This window comes from Anabas testudineus, chromosome 3, assembly GCF_900324465.2.
Source record: "Anabas testudineus chromosome 3, fAnaTes1.2, whole genome shotgun sequence".
In the NCBI taxonomy this organism is placed as follows: Eukaryota; Metazoa; Chordata; class Actinopteri; order Anabantiformes; family Anabantidae; genus Anabas; species Anabas testudineus.
The window spans coordinates 3442883-3457929 of NC_046612.1; the positions used below are offsets into that span (position 1 = coordinate 3442883).

Genomic DNA, 15047 nt, shown 5'->3' on the forward strand with positions numbered 1-15047 from the left:
TCCGAGCAACGCGTGGCCAACTGGAGAGAACTGGAGGGGAGGAGGCATCCAGAGAATATGCAGAATGTGAGTGTTTGGATGTGGTTCAGTGTATGTATGTGTACCACGTGCTTCTCTCTGTTTACGTATGTGCTGCCTGATATGATCTCTGCAGCTCCAGCTACTGTTGCTTCATGCCAGACACGTGAGAGGATGTAAGGAGGTGCATTGAGGACGCTGCAGTAGCCTGATCTCTCCCAGGAACTCTCAGGTCAAGAATGCATTCATTTCTTCACCACAGAGACATGGTGCATTTTGGGGGATGGGCTGCGGGAGCCAATCAGAAAGCTGCCTGAGCCCTTTTGTCAATGTGAGCCAGTCATATTTTATTTTTCAAGTCTTAAACCAACAGTCTGGTGTCTATATGTGCAATGAGAGAGGTTTTACTAACTGTAACTGTTGCTTTTGTTCATACTGGACACACTGAGATCCAGTGGAAGTGCTGTCACAGTCACGGTCCTGTGCAAAAGTGTTTTTAAATATGGATTTGTATTATCACTGCTGCCATCAGAGCATACAGAGCAGTAAATCAAAGATTAACTTGTGGCAGACAAACTGTGATGGAGGTGGTGCCTGAACCCACAGAGCTACTTACAGGCTGTTGTGCAACAGCTTCACTAACAGTGGTGTAACATGTCTTTATGTGTCTGTGTGGGCTTGGGGTCAAGTGGAAATGATGCTGATTGCACAAAAACGCAGACATAAGTTCTCTCTGTCCACAGAACCAGCAGACTCACACTGAGGTCTGCCTGTAAAGTGCTGTACTAGTACAGGTTTTACTACACACACACACACACACATACACACACACACACACACACTTTATATCACGAGCACAGAGTTTGCTATTTGATCACAGCATTTTCAACTCTGGGAAAGTTTTCTAGGAGAGCTACTGAAGACCTGACCAGTCCGATGGTCGACCCCCTTTAATCAGTTCAAACACAGGGAGAACGTCTCCTCTGCTTTTGTTAATAACATAATGGCCTTGACTAAACCACCCTGAACTAATGCTTTGTTTACAGTCGATCATTTTCATTCTAACACATGTAGATATTACTGCATCGTTTGCATGCTGTTATTTTAGTTACCCAGGACCAGCTGTCATTGGGGCTGTCATCCACACTGTGGCTTCTGAAATCTTGGTCTTGCTCTTCTATGTGGGTCATGGCTCTATGTCACAATCCTGAGCTGCTTTACAGACTCTTTAGGGAAATTTGTTGCAAAGAATCTCAGAGCTCGTCTAGAAATGTAAAAGATTTAATGAGTGAACTGAATCTATTAGAAAACTGTCTGAGAAAAAAAGAGCGGATCACTCCTCTGAGCTATTCGACGTGTCTGATAAAATCCACAGTGTCTTTGTCGACATGGTGCTTCTTCAGATGCTGCTTGAACTGAAGATCTCTGCTAAATTAATCGTCTCCTTAATGAAATACAAAAAGTCTCGTGGATGTTTCTGGATGTGTTGCGTGAGTCTCAAATCTGTGGCACTGTTGGAATAAGTAGCCGGTGTGTTTTAGACTAAATTTATCAACAAGCAGCTTCTAGGAATGGAGTACGTGGAGGAAACCTGAGAGGATGCAGAGCTGAAGGAGAGTATCGCTGCTTAAGGTGAAACCACAGACTCCTGACACAGAGACAACACAATGTACAGTACATGCTGTATGTTGTTGACCGTACTTTAATACAACAGTTGAATGTTAACTATCAATATTTATTCCTATTTCCATAAACACACATCTCAGAGTGCCCCCCCCCCCCCCCCCCCAATTCTTATCTCTGCACTGTGAAGTTCAGAAACATCAGCTGAGTTCAGTTCTGTGTGTGAGAGATACAAGACACAAACACACACAAATATTTTAAACATCTGTACATTTATACAATTAAAGAAATAAAAATGTGACATGTTGCAAATACACGTTGGATTTGTCATTTTAGAGAAGTCCAAACACAACACAAACCCAATCATACAGTCCACAGTGCAGACAGCACAGAACATGTTCTACATCCAAACATAGAAACTGAGTACAAAGTGAAAATAAGTACTTTTTTACTTTTTTTTACATAATACAAAATATTTTTTAAATATTTCACACGTAAAATCCTACATGCAAAACAACAACTACATCACTGTTTGCTCTAAATGTTTTCTTGCCAAAAATCGGCTACTGTTGCACACAAATGATTGTGTCTGACTTTTTTAAAGCTTCGCATTTTGTGTGCACTAATGACACCAGAACCTGCTTAAGCATATCAAGACATCCGAAAGACGTACCTGCTAATGTTCTGTTTCTTCAAAGTGTAAAAATGCACTGATTCCAGTGTAATTTTTAATACGTTCTAGATACTGTCTATATTTATATCGAGTACAAGATGATTTATTTCAGCTTCTAATCCCCACACAGCTTTACAAACAGATAATGGGACATAAACCATCACCACTGAGGGGTGAGGAGTGCAGTCTTTGTAAAACGTAAATCTGATTCTATCTATTTGCTTACTGACAGTGTGAACTATGACAGCTAGAGACGACATAATGTTTCATACGGTTTAACTTCTGTTTTATGTTTATAAATGCCGTTGTAGACGTGGTGGTAGCGAATGGTTAATGATGTTTCCAGTGGGTCTGTCACGTCTGATAGTTTTCTCTACTGTGCATATGCCTACTTACACATCAGTGTTTTAATCCTGACTGTGGCTTTTTGTAGTCCACTTTATGTACATGTACCAGTCAGATGTGTTTTCCTGTCAGGAAGAAGAGCGGTCGATCCTCTTTGGCGTTGGCAGTCTGGAATTCATCACTGAGCCTGAACCTCCACTGCTCCTCCAGTTCCAGCCTGCACACCGTCTGCCTCAACGAGCTACGATCAGCACCGATGACACACAGAGTCGCACCTACAGGAGGCAGAGAGACAGAAACTGTAACTATGATACACAAGTCAAAGTGAGTTTAGGATGCCACATATTATATATTTTTCATTGTCTGTTTGACGTCTGCTCTCGTACCTTTGAGGAAGGTGAACTGTTTGAGGAATCCTGGAGTCACAAAGGAGTCAGCGAAACAGAGGAGAAGGCCGCTGAAGAGCAGCCCTGTGGGACTGATGTTGACAGAATGAGGTCTGGAGCTCACGAAACACACCGTCACCTGCAGGAGTCGGGACAGTGTTTTCATATCTCTGTTTAGGGTTTAAGAGTGCACCGCAAGCAAAGACGTTGTTATGTCTATGTGTGTGTTTCTGTCTGTTACAGTATGAAAGCATGTGGGTGTTCTCGGTTTACCTCAGGTCCCAGGTTGAGGTAACAGTCCACAGACAGGACAGGGTGTGTGTAGTTCTTGGTGCTGAGCGGAAACAGCTTCTGGCTGGTGTGTTGGAGGTATTTCTCCAGGAGGAGCTGAGCTGGTGTAGCCAAGAAAAGGTGCTTGCTGTCCGGGGCGCAGACGTACTGTGAGGGTCCCACAGAGGTGGGAACATCTGTCATCTGGAAAATGTTTCGCTTTTGTTTAACGTACAGTTCAATAATGATGTGTACAAAATGTCTGCATTCAACATTCATCACTACATCCCCTGAGGCTGATATTTGTGTATTTGTGTTTCCTGGTTCTTTAGCACCGACCTTGGTCTTGATAATAAACGTCCTGTACCCTCCTATAGCAATCTGCTTCTTCATGACGCTGAACCTGTTGAACCTGCAGACGAGCAGTCCGGCACTGTGCAGCCTCAGGGTGAAGTCCACGTCGTGACAGGTGAAGCGGTTCTGGTCGTACTGGATGTTCTGACTCCGGTCGACATTGAGGAGGAGGAAGTCATGAAGTTGACCTCTGGAGAAGGGCTCCCTCTGTCTAATACCAGCTGAAAGAAATATAATATCTTTATTAATATCTTCTGCTGTCCACTTGGGAACCCTCACGTAGTTACAGTACATCTAGAATTATTTTAAGTTACTTCAGCTTCTGCAGAAACTCAAATTCTGTGATATACAGACCTGCCAGTCCTCGGCTGCTCCACTTCCTGATTCCACACAGGCCATAATGAGCCAGGTCCGGACAGGCCTCCATGTGCTGTAGGACCTGCTTCAGTGACACAGCATGCTCCACCGGGCCACTAAACACAACAAGCAAACACCAGCTTTGTTCATACAATGTCACATATAGTCGTCCTTCTAATACAAGCAACAACATTTTTGTCTTTCATCCGATTAAAAATAATAAAATGTCTGTATGTACTTGCGCGCGTCGAGGTCTACTGCGTTCCACATAACACAGGAATCATCAGCCAAGATGATGAAGGGCCACACGTCACCTGCTGGGCCCCCTCCCTCCAGCTGACGACTGCGCTCCAGCTCCAAGTTGTGATATGAAAGTTCTTTAATCAGAAAGTGAGCAGCACCTGCACAAGAAGCAGAATTTATTAAGGAGGTGCTCTGTGAAATATGTGTTTAATATATTTACTCTGATTCTATTCTTCTGCATGTCTGTATTGAAATTAAATCAATTCCTGCATACAGTACATATCAGTAGCAGTAACATACCTATTCCAGCACTGTTGAACACTGTGGGCAGCACCAGCATGATGTGGTTGGGCCAGTACTTTTTGTAGACCGCCATCTCATACTCTTTAACCACCAGGATATGTAGATGTGAGGCTCCATCCATAGCATGGTACAGGTTAAACAGGCCGTGCTCGTGACGGCCAGTGGTCGGGGTGAAGATCGGACTCTTGATGCAATCTGGACTCTGGGAGCGTGGACAAAAATGGGAAGAAATTTGTATGATGTGAGTAAAACCTGTATACATGTAGATATTTTAACATGATCTTTAAAAGGATGGTGGAAACTGAAAAAACATGGTTTGGTTTGTTTTAATGTTGCACACAGAGACTTTCAAACAATATCTTCTCAAACACAAATCTCATGTGTAAACACTATGAAAATAAATAAAAAGGACTCTAGCTCCACCTAGTGGATAAACGTGTGCTGAACTTTTGTTAAATCAGTGTGTTTATTCAATCTTAACCTGGAAGACACCATTTCACTTCCCCTACTCCACTCTCATCTGAAATGGTTCCAGCACACCCGATCCAGGTAATCAGCAGTGGAGCAGTTAAAAAAACAAGAAGGACCTTGAGGACCAGGATTAGAAACCACTGCTTTAAAACAACGGTAAAATGTTTTGACATTTATTTATCTGGGACAAACTGATGAGGGAAATAACTTTAATGTCCACTGAAAAAGAAAACGTAAAACGGCAAAATGAGAGATTCTCAAATCATTGTGTTTAAAACAGTAGTGTTATTTATCACTTTTATTATCTATCATCATCAAGAAATACTTTAAAAACAGTATTGAAATGCTAGTAGTAGTAGTAGTAGTAGAAGTGGGCATACCCAGTCAGAAGTGAGCGGCAGTCTCATGCTCTCTAGCTGGCCTCCTGGTTGACTGAAGCTGAAGTAGTGCTCTTTAGACTTTGGGATTATGAAGTAGAGCTGGATCTCCTCCCCCAGCAGCAGATGGGTGAATGTGAAGGCATGCAGGGTTGACTCGTACATCTGAGTTATGAGTAGAGAGGACGTCTCATTTACATTTCAAAGACAGTTTGAGTGTAATTTACTGGAGTGCGAGCTTCTATGTTGTGCAGACCTGATATCTGGGGTTGAAGCCCAAGTACTGATGGCACTGCTCACAGTGATGATAGGTGTTGTAGGCCGCATATTTAGACAGCTTGATCCTGGATGTCCGCCTGCGTAGGTACACATCCTCGTGCCGCGCATGGTTTTCTTGAGACAGAGTGAAAAGTAAGGTTACATGTAAAAACTAAATCCTCAGTTTGTTTTTTTAAGATGTGGCTTCGTGTCATTGTGCTTTAGTGACTGCACTCACCCTCAGCACTGGGTTTAAATCCAGGGCAATACACAGTGCTGATGTCGTCATATTTGGGGTCATGGATGGTGTAGTCAAATGGCATCGTCCTCATGATGTCTAGCTTGGGCCAAGGAGAATTGGGTGGGTGGTACTGCACCGCCTCCACCTGGGCACCTGAATATTCAACACTTCTATAAGCATGTGTATTACACTTGTGTTTACAGCACTGTCCTACCAAAGGTTAGGCTCTACTGCAGTAATAGCAAAACACTGAAAAGTGATGAACATGATGTGGGTGTGAAATGGAGGATACTGACTGTAGTTGATGTCTTCTTCATCGTAGATATCCACCTCCATTAGTCTGATCAGCATCCGAGACAGAATGCCCAGGAAGTGCAAGTACGCCCCTGTTTTACCCACCTGACCAGGAAACAAAAAAAAAAAAACAGTGCTAAACAATATAACATGAGATTGAGTCTGAGAAACAGAATTAAAGACAGACAATACCTGAGGGGGTCCACTTAGCAGCAGCCGGCGAGGGTGAAAGTTATCACTTCGTCCTTCAGTGCGATTGCTGCTGTCCATGTGGTGGGAGCGGGGGACTGTCCACTGGCGATAGTACAGTGACTGCTCTGTACACGTCATCATCTTACTCAGCAAGGGTCTGCACACAAAAGACATGGTTCATGAATACATATCTCTGTATTAAAGCTACATACAGTATGCTGGTTGTTCTAAAGAGCCATATTACATCATACTGTGTAAAATAGATAAATACATCTTGTACCTGAAGCTGCTCGCCCAGGCTACAGACATGTGCGGCAGGAATGAGGTACACCGTGGAAGCCCGCTAACGTCGCTGGCTGTGATGACATCGTACAGGGCACGAGGGAGGAGAACAGAAGGCGGGCGACTCACTCCTCGTGCCCAGGAGCAGCCCACATAAGGAGAGGAGGTTTGGGGGGACAAGGAGCCAGAGGAGGTGGATTTGGAGTGTTGGCGTCGAGAGTGCACGGGGGGAGGCTGAGTGTGAGGCTGGACTTGGGCTTGTGGCTGGGAGACAGGTGGGGTTTGGGTTGGGTGGAGCGGCGTAGGATGCGGAAGAGACTGAGGTGGGATCTGGGCTTGAACTTGAGTCTGTGATTGTGTGGCGTCCATCGTCCCTTTCAGGACACTTGGGGAGTTGGTGCTTTGTGCAGAGAAAGGATCTAAAGCTCCACTGTCCGGACAAGACTGCAGCTGCTGACTGGACGACAGAGGAGAGTCACCTGGAAATGAGAGAAAGAGGAAAACAATAAATCAATCTCCTTTCAAACGGTGACTAAACATATCACACAACCTAAAGGTTCATTATGTGCATCCTATCTCACCATTCTCCTGTCCCTCCTCCTCTTCGTTGTCGGTGCTGCTCAGTTTCTCTGCATCACTTTCCAGCAGGTCACTTCCTGGTCCCGGGTTATGTGGGGGTCGTGACTCTGCCCGTACTAGATAAGCAGCCAGTCCAAGTTCTTGCTCGAGTGTGGTTCGTTGAAGATAGGAGCAGCTTATCACCCGGAGGTCACAGTATTTCAGTGACCTGTGGGAAGGATTTTGTATCTGTTTAAGCTTCATATGACATTAATCTGATTCTGTGGACAAATCTAGGAGATGTGCGTACTGTACCTGGGCAGCGATTCTCCCAGGGGCTCAGCTCCTGAAAAGATCAGAATACAAGGAAGAGCCTCCAGCTCCAGGTAGGTGTGAGGAACCCAATCATTATCCTGGATTTTCAGCCACATCTGCATGACACACAGAAAAAATTTATTCTTCACAGTACGTCTGCGTGTTTTAGGTTTTATTTCTCTATTCTAAGATTGAATATCCTGTATTTCCCACCTTGATCTGATCAGTGAAGCTTTGTCCAATATTCAGAGCTTGGTTGGGATTTCCCAGTATGATCTCAAAGCTCTCCTCTAGGCCCAGCTGCCTCCTCACTCTGGACAGTCTTCGATGGGCCCATGCAGCAAGAGCCAAAGAGGGGATCCTTAGCAGGACCATGTGACCATGATGTGCAGTACATTGTTGTGCAGCAGTGAGCAGTGATTGTACAATCTCCAGGGTCTCCACTGACGTGTGCTTGTGAAGATTGTCTGAGTCGCTGATTCTGCCAGAAGCAGCCATCAGAGCTACACAGTAGTGCTGGATCAGCACTGTCGTCCGGATCACAGCACTGTGCAGTTTAGGAAACCTGGGAAACAGAAAGACGATGTAAGACATGTACTTTTCTGTAAACCTGCAGGTTATTTTCAACTTCTCTGTGAAGTGTAGTGCATGGCCGTGTGCTACCGTTCTTCCAGGGTAGATGCCATGCTCTCGAAGGAGGAATCGTAACGCATGAGAGGCAGCGTGCTCCCTGAACGAGTCGACTCTAAAAGTTCTGACACACCAAAGTACCGCATCCTCTCATGATACAGGTCCACGTCCTACACACACAAACACATGTCAGTATCCAGATACGTGCTGCTGAGGAGTGTGTATCCCAGACACTGATGGATCTTACATTACTGAACGCAGAGGGCCAGTGGATCTCGTTGTAAGGGCTGATGCGGGTGTATTGCGTCTGAAGAGCAAAGGGGAAGGAGGTGACGTGGAGGATTAGGATGTTTGGAGCATCTCTGACCTGTCGGGAGTTTAAGACCTGGTCCACCAGACCCAAACCGCTGTCGGAGCTGCTGTAGGATGCACTGAGTGACAGAACGGGACAGAAACACAGTAAACACACTTGATTACTTTGCTGTTCTTCTGGTTGCACCAGTACATCTTCCAGAGACTTTCTGTTTTACACCCATACCTGCTAATGTCCCAGTGGGCGTGATCGTGGACCAGGATGTAGAGCGTGTAGGAGTTACTGTGAGCTTCCTGGATAAGGTTGTCAATTCGTGCCTGAGCACTGTGGTCCATCTTGACCACATAACGTTCAGCCTCCCGTTGAGAGACACACTCCAGATCCAAACTCCCAAGCTCCTGAAGGACACCTGAGAAAGAGAAATGCTGCAGGTCAACATCCGAACATGACACCTGCGTTCAAATAAAGCTTCCTGTACCGCTTGTTGCAGGATAATTCACAAACAGAGCTGCTGTGTGACTAACCGGAGTTCAAGAGGTGGAGAACCGTCTGTTGGAACGTGACTTCGGAAGGCGGTACCAGGATGAGGAAGCTGACCCTGTCAAAGGAGCCGAGATCCAGGTTCTGTGTGCTGGAGTCTGCTATGGCGCAAACGTGTGACAGCAGCTTTCTAGCCACGGCCAGCTGGATGGGCCGAACCTCACGCCACTCTACAGAGTATTCTACACACAAACAGATCTTAATATTATGATTGTTCTGATTGTTCTGGTTTTAGCAGCATGCAGAGAAATGGCAGCATGAAAAAAAAAAAAAAAAGGTAAATAAGTAAAATTAACACAGTAACAAAATAAGGAGTTCTGAATTTAACCACTGAGATATTAGATACCAACGTAAAGCTAAAAAAGATAAAATAGCATTAATTATAAGTGACTGATTAAACAGTATACACTTGTATGTATCTCACCTGAACAGGTGTCTCTGGGATTCGAAGAACTCTCTTTAGGACTGGGTGAGTCTTTTGAACTCTGTGTGTGTGAATCCTTTGGACTGTGTGTGTCTTTGAGACTAATGTCTTCAGATGATTCCTGACTGCTGGATAAGGGAGAGGGCTCACTGCTGTCCACAGTGGCACTATCGAGTAGAGAATCCATGTCGCCGTCTGAGAAACAGAAAGCCACGATCATGGTGGTGGGTTCTTACTGAAATGTGAATTAAGGTAAAATGCTGCACACACAAATGTGCATGTGAATCAAAAGGCCGACAACCACACCTTGTCCGAGGGAATTACAGTAGTGGATAAGCTCCTGGGCGACACCGGTGGAAAGCTGGTGGTTGATTTCTTTCAGACCCTCACTGGGAGAGAACATATTCTCTGCCAAGGCGCGACACTGGTGTTTTCCTGCAGGGCACAAACAAAAATACACTGAATTAAATACACTGCTGTTCTTTTGCTTTAATCGTCGGGTCTTTAAACTTTCACATGCTCACCTGTGACGACCACGCAGGATTGCGTTTCCTGTCCTGGTGCAGTGACGATTATGACCACATAGCTGGTGTTTTCAAGCCTTCCTTCCATTAACCTGCAGAACGTTTGCTGCAGGCCTTGAGCTAAAGACCCGATGTGTTCCCCTAACACCACCACACCCTCTCCACACGACGACGCAGCCAGCTGAGCGAGCCAGGGGAGTTGGTTGGGGGTCACCGCTTGTTGGCTCTGGGGAGGTAAAGAGAGATGCGGTGGGAGCCCAGGTAGGGTAGTGGAGGTCTGGGAAGAGACGAAAAGACAATCAGTCATTTTTTTACTCAGTCTTATTCTGCTTTGGGCTGAATGAAGAGCATGTTAACCAGAATATGTTTATCATATTAATGTGATTTGCTTTTTGTGCTTTAAAAGTCACAAATTATGCTGCAATGCTGCAAACAGCTCTGCATCTTTAGATATCGCAAATGCAGAGAGCATAAATGTACTTGTAAAGAGAAATATTTTATCTTCTGTCTGTTACATTCAAGCTTCTTCTATTCTTAAATCACCTCTATGCCGTAGTGCCTCCCTTGGGTGGCTGGTGTTTGAGGCTGCTGGTACTGTCTGATCTCACTGAGGTGGGACTCCCTCCATGATCTCATGAAGATCTGCTCCAGATCCTCAATAAGGGGCACTTGGTCAGGGCCTGGAGAACAAAGGTAAGAGATGAAGAAGCTACAGTAGGTTGGGTGTAGAACAAAATGTCCTCCGGTAGTTTAATGATGGAGTATAGTTTTGGTTGGAGAGTAAAAAAGCTGCATATTTAAACCCAGATTCAGATTCATTAAGTCTGTTTCCCCTCGAGTGGCCTTTGTGAAGCACAGCAGTGAACTCAGGAATGAGCAGCAAATCCTCTGCAGTATTACTGATGACAGCCTTTATTCTTAAAGAGGGCTTTGAACTAACCGAGCTGAACCAGGTAGTAGACTGTGAGCAGAATCTGCATCTCAGTGGACAGTGGCTGAATGGGTGATGGTCCATAGTGCTGGTAGACTCGGGGGAGCGTCTGGGAGCTCAGGTAACAACTCTGCAGCAGAGAACTGACGAGCACTTCACTGACATTTCCAGTGAGCTGAGGTAGAGGGCCGTGACCTGTGTCAACGAGAAGAAGGCAGAGAAAACAGATGAACAGAAAGTGGTGGTTATGGATAATTGAACTTTGTATAAATGTCATAAATTAAGCATTAGGTTCTTCATTCTCCTCCTTTCCACAAGTTAAGTGTCCATGGGCTAAATTCTAAGTTTGGAAAAAAGCATCTGCCAAATGAATGATGTGTTGTTGTGATGCGATGGGCTGTTTGGTGACGATGAATATAAAAGGATGACGGTGCATTTACTAGGTATGGAAGTGGTTGTTGACATAGAAGAGCGTGATACAAAGGTCTAAGGCAGTTGACGAGGAGAGGAGGAGGGTAGACTCAGGTGTTTGCTGATCTTTGACCTGTGAGGGGAGGTGACCTAGATTTGCTGTGGGGTGGTGTGTGTAACAGAAAAGCTACAATTCATCACCGTAAATGATATAAGCTCTCATCAAACCTTTGAAGATGACAGGCTGCAGTCTGCAGATGTGTAGCAGCTGATCGGGCACAGTTACGCACAGCTCGGGGGGAGAAAGTGGAGCAGACGACCCCTGCGATGAACTCAGCAGGGCTGCAGTGTCTGAAAGGAGAAGCGGTCAAAGAAATGTATTTAAAAATACCTGTTGTATAATTAAAAATTCAACATATCCATATAACGGCTGTTTTTACCGGATCTGGCTCCGTTGGATAATGATGATGAAGATGGCGGTGTCTTCACCGTGCTCTCTGGGAGAGTACTAGCAGATGACTCAGGTGACCAGCCCTTGTGCCTCTTTTTTGGAGGTCCAGCATTTGTATGTGTCCCTTGAGGATTAAAAACACGATTACATATTACATTAGCTTTAAAACTAGCAACTGAGCATTTTCTCCCATTATCTACGCCATGTTGCTGCATCACTGTCACTGTCATTCATTGGTTTTGCTTGTTTTTGGTGCCAGTTATATAAACTACTAACCCCCCAAAAACCACAGACACACAGACATTACATCATGTTTTCATAATAAAATGCTGTCTCTTTCTCTTCCTCCTCAACTTTCTGTTAAAAAAATAAATAAAACAACGCTAACAGGAAGGAAGCAGGAAAAATAAAAAGACGAGACTGAGAGGGAATTTTACAGCCCGGGTTTATAGAGGTAGGACAGACAGAAGAGAAAAGAAGGAGGGAGACGTTTAGTGTCCGAGTGTTGACAAATGAAAGCAGGAAAAAACAAAGGTCAACCCCCAACACACAATGCAGCAGGCTGGTTTCTGTTACAACACACACACACACACACACACACACACACACACACACAGGTTTTCTGGGCTGCTGGTGGAGGGTGTGCTCCCTTTCAGTAGTGTGAATTAACCTGGGGGGTGGAGGGGCTTAGTGACAACAGACACACACTGACGGCTTTTATATGTATGTAAGACGTCATATAACAGTGGGAAACCATGTTAGAGCAGGAAACTGGGGAATTAGTAAGAATAGTCTGATACATCAGGAACTAAACTACATAGAAAAATATTTTTTAATTTACTTATCTAAAATAACTAAATCTGACTAAATATGATCTGTCATGTTAACATGGCACATAGACGGTACCTGTTCCTGTAGCTGAGGGTTTCCCAGGCCCTGATTGATTCAAAAGGGGCTGGCTGATGGACGGAGTATGGTTGCCATTTATCAGTGAGGGGGGGACGTCAGCAATTTGTGGCAGACCAGTAGAGTCTGCGTGTGATGCTGCTGTACACAGAAAAACACAAAAACATGAATCACTGACTTTTCATCACTACTATTTGTTAATCGCTCAGTTACTGCTGGTTATAGTGAAACGCAGAATCACTAGAAGAACACGCTTCTTACACTTGTATGTGTGTGTGTTTGTTTTTACCTGTGTAGTTACCAGGTGTGTGTGATGACAGGTTTGGCGGCTGGTCCTCTGATGTCACGGGGCCCTCTGTGAAGCTGCACCCTATCTGTCTCACCCTGCCTTCTGAAACACACACATACGCATTAAACAAGTGTTTTCTTGTCCAAAGAGAGAGAAGGTTGTTTGCAGTAGCTAGATTTTAGCTCTTCATTCACTCTTTCGTCTACTTCTAAAACAACTGCCAACTTCGACATGTCTCTGTTTCTTACCGTGTCCCCTCCAACAGATGGGAGCTCCTTTGACCAGCACACCCTGGTTGTTTCGGTACAGATGGTACTTCAGGTGCTTCTGTTTCTTGGGCTGGGTGCAGAGCTTCAGGTTAATGTGGTTGGAGAACTCTGTGAAGTAGCAGAAGCCTTTCTCTCCACAGCCCACACAGTTCCCTGAGAAGCCTGGCGGGAGCACATATATAGAAAAAACATAATGGTACCGGCAACACGCACGTCCCTGACTAATGACACACTGCAACACAACTTTAAACGAGGAAGTTTATTCAGCAGGTAATTTGAAGCATTTGTCACTTTTAAACAAACGGCAAAGAGATTTTCCAGCCCGCTGCCTCACCCAGCAGAGCGTTGCGACCTCGTTCATCTGGCAGGAACCTCCGGTCCACAGCACATACAAGGAGGGACTCGGGGAGGGAGGGGGATTTTACCCCAACCAACATGAACCCAGGAGGCACGTCCAAGGGATCTAATGCCAGAGAGGACAGACGCAGATCCCTACCTGCCTGACAGAAGCCTGTAGAGAGGAAAAGACGGCATGGGTCATTTCCCAAAGGTGCTGCCGTCAGCGTCGAGTGTGGTCTTCTGCAAAATCTCACACAAACGTGTCTGTATGTACAAACCATCTGTGGTGCAACATCCCTCAGGTGGGGTCTTCATCTGATATGGTATTGGGGGGCTGTTGGACTCTGAGCCCTCTTCATCATCTTCATCATCATTCTCTGTACGTCCTGTACAAATGTAAAAGGAGGCGGCTTAGCAAGCACCAAGCTGATGTGGTTTGGTTATCTCAAGTTTTAAAAGTAATCTGAGGAACGACTCCTTATTAAATGTTCTATGAATCCATTCGACCCACCATCATTTGCCAACGTCTGCTCTGTTTCTAGGTACAACTGTGAGAACACGGGTCGAGGGACTACAGTGTTCGACCTCAGTGACGCCTCAATGGAGTTGTGAAGGACTTCCTCAAAGCGTGTGGTCCGGAGCTGGCCCGCATAGGAGTTCCCCATTTGGTAACCTGCAGAAACACAGTAACCTTGTGTAACATACACATACACCAATCAGCCACAACATTAAAATCACCAAGACTCATTTGCAGCAAGTTTTGATCCACTTTAACTTACTGGAAAAAAGCTTTTCTGGTTTCAGGCGCTTTAAACACAGATTTACATGTCTGTCCAGTAGAACACGTTTTAATACTGGTTAATATAATCTAAGTATAATGTGTTGCAGTAGTATCTGTACTATTGTCCTTTGAAGAAAGAAAGTGGAATAGAATAGAAAACCTTCAACAGGTAAAAGGATAGCCACAGAATACAGTGAAACTTTATCTTTGTTGCACTGAGTCTAAAAACTAATGTACTGCTGTCTAATATAGTCAAGTCTCAGCCTCACACACATGGCCACCCATGCATAAACAGTGGTTACTGGTGGATGGCATCTGTCCAAGCAGCGCACTATAAAATCAGCAGCACTTACAGAGTCAGGACACCCTGACCTAGACTCTCCTGCCTCCCTCTCTCTGTTTTTCTATTATCCTTCTCCATCTCTCGCTCTGTTTTTCTCCTTGATTCACCTCTCTCATCATAAATGAGGAGAGACGACAGAGACAGAGACATGAGACATGAAAAGGTTAAAGAGACAGGAAGTGACACAGAGGCAGATTAACAGCAGAGACGAGCTCTGTCCACACATAACCCGTCTCCATTCTTCTGTTTTTCATACATCTAAACAACCATACGAGGGCAGAATTCTGCTGGTGAACCACAGACATGTGAGTCGGTCTTTATTTTTCTAGGTTTAGT

At 44.9% G+C, this 15047-nt stretch overlaps 1 protein-coding gene and 1 long non-coding RNA gene across 2 annotated transcripts; one reads left to right on the forward strand and one right to left on the reverse strand.

Moving 5' to 3' along the window:
• Positions 1-1794: 1794 nt before the first annotated feature.
• On the reverse strand, positions 1795-14532 carry greb1 (growth regulating estrogen receptor binding 1). The gene is made up of 34 exons (XM_026377752.1): positions 14367-14532; positions 14099-14260; positions 13866-13973; positions 13583-13759; positions 13228-13410; positions 12992-13081; positions 12691-12831; positions 11774-11908; positions 11562-11684; positions 10932-11117; positions 10535-10671; positions 9992-10268; positions 9774-9902; positions 9468-9662; positions 9028-9225; positions 8729-8912; positions 8438-8621; positions 8224-8360; positions 7774-8125; positions 7561-7676; positions 7269-7474; positions 6686-7166; positions 6406-6562; positions 6216-6318; positions 5917-6072; positions 5677-5813; positions 5424-5585; positions 4570-4774; positions 4265-4427; positions 4024-4142; positions 3655-3890; positions 3319-3519; positions 3046-3184; positions 1795-2934 (listed from the first exon to the last, which is right to left on the reverse strand). Exons 2-34 carry the CDS (start codon positions 14250-14252, stop codon positions 2771-2773), a joined length of 5835 nt encoding a protein of 1944 aa, XP_026233537.1. The 5' UTR covers positions 14253-14260; positions 14367-14532; the 3' UTR covers positions 1795-2770.
• Positions 2860-3355, forward strand: LOC113174072. The gene is made up of 3 exons (XR_003299870.1): positions 2860-2960; positions 3053-3156; positions 3289-3355. It is a non-coding gene; the product is annotated as an uncharacterized LOC113174072 (long non-coding RNA).
• Positions 14533-15047: the final 515 nt, after the last annotated feature.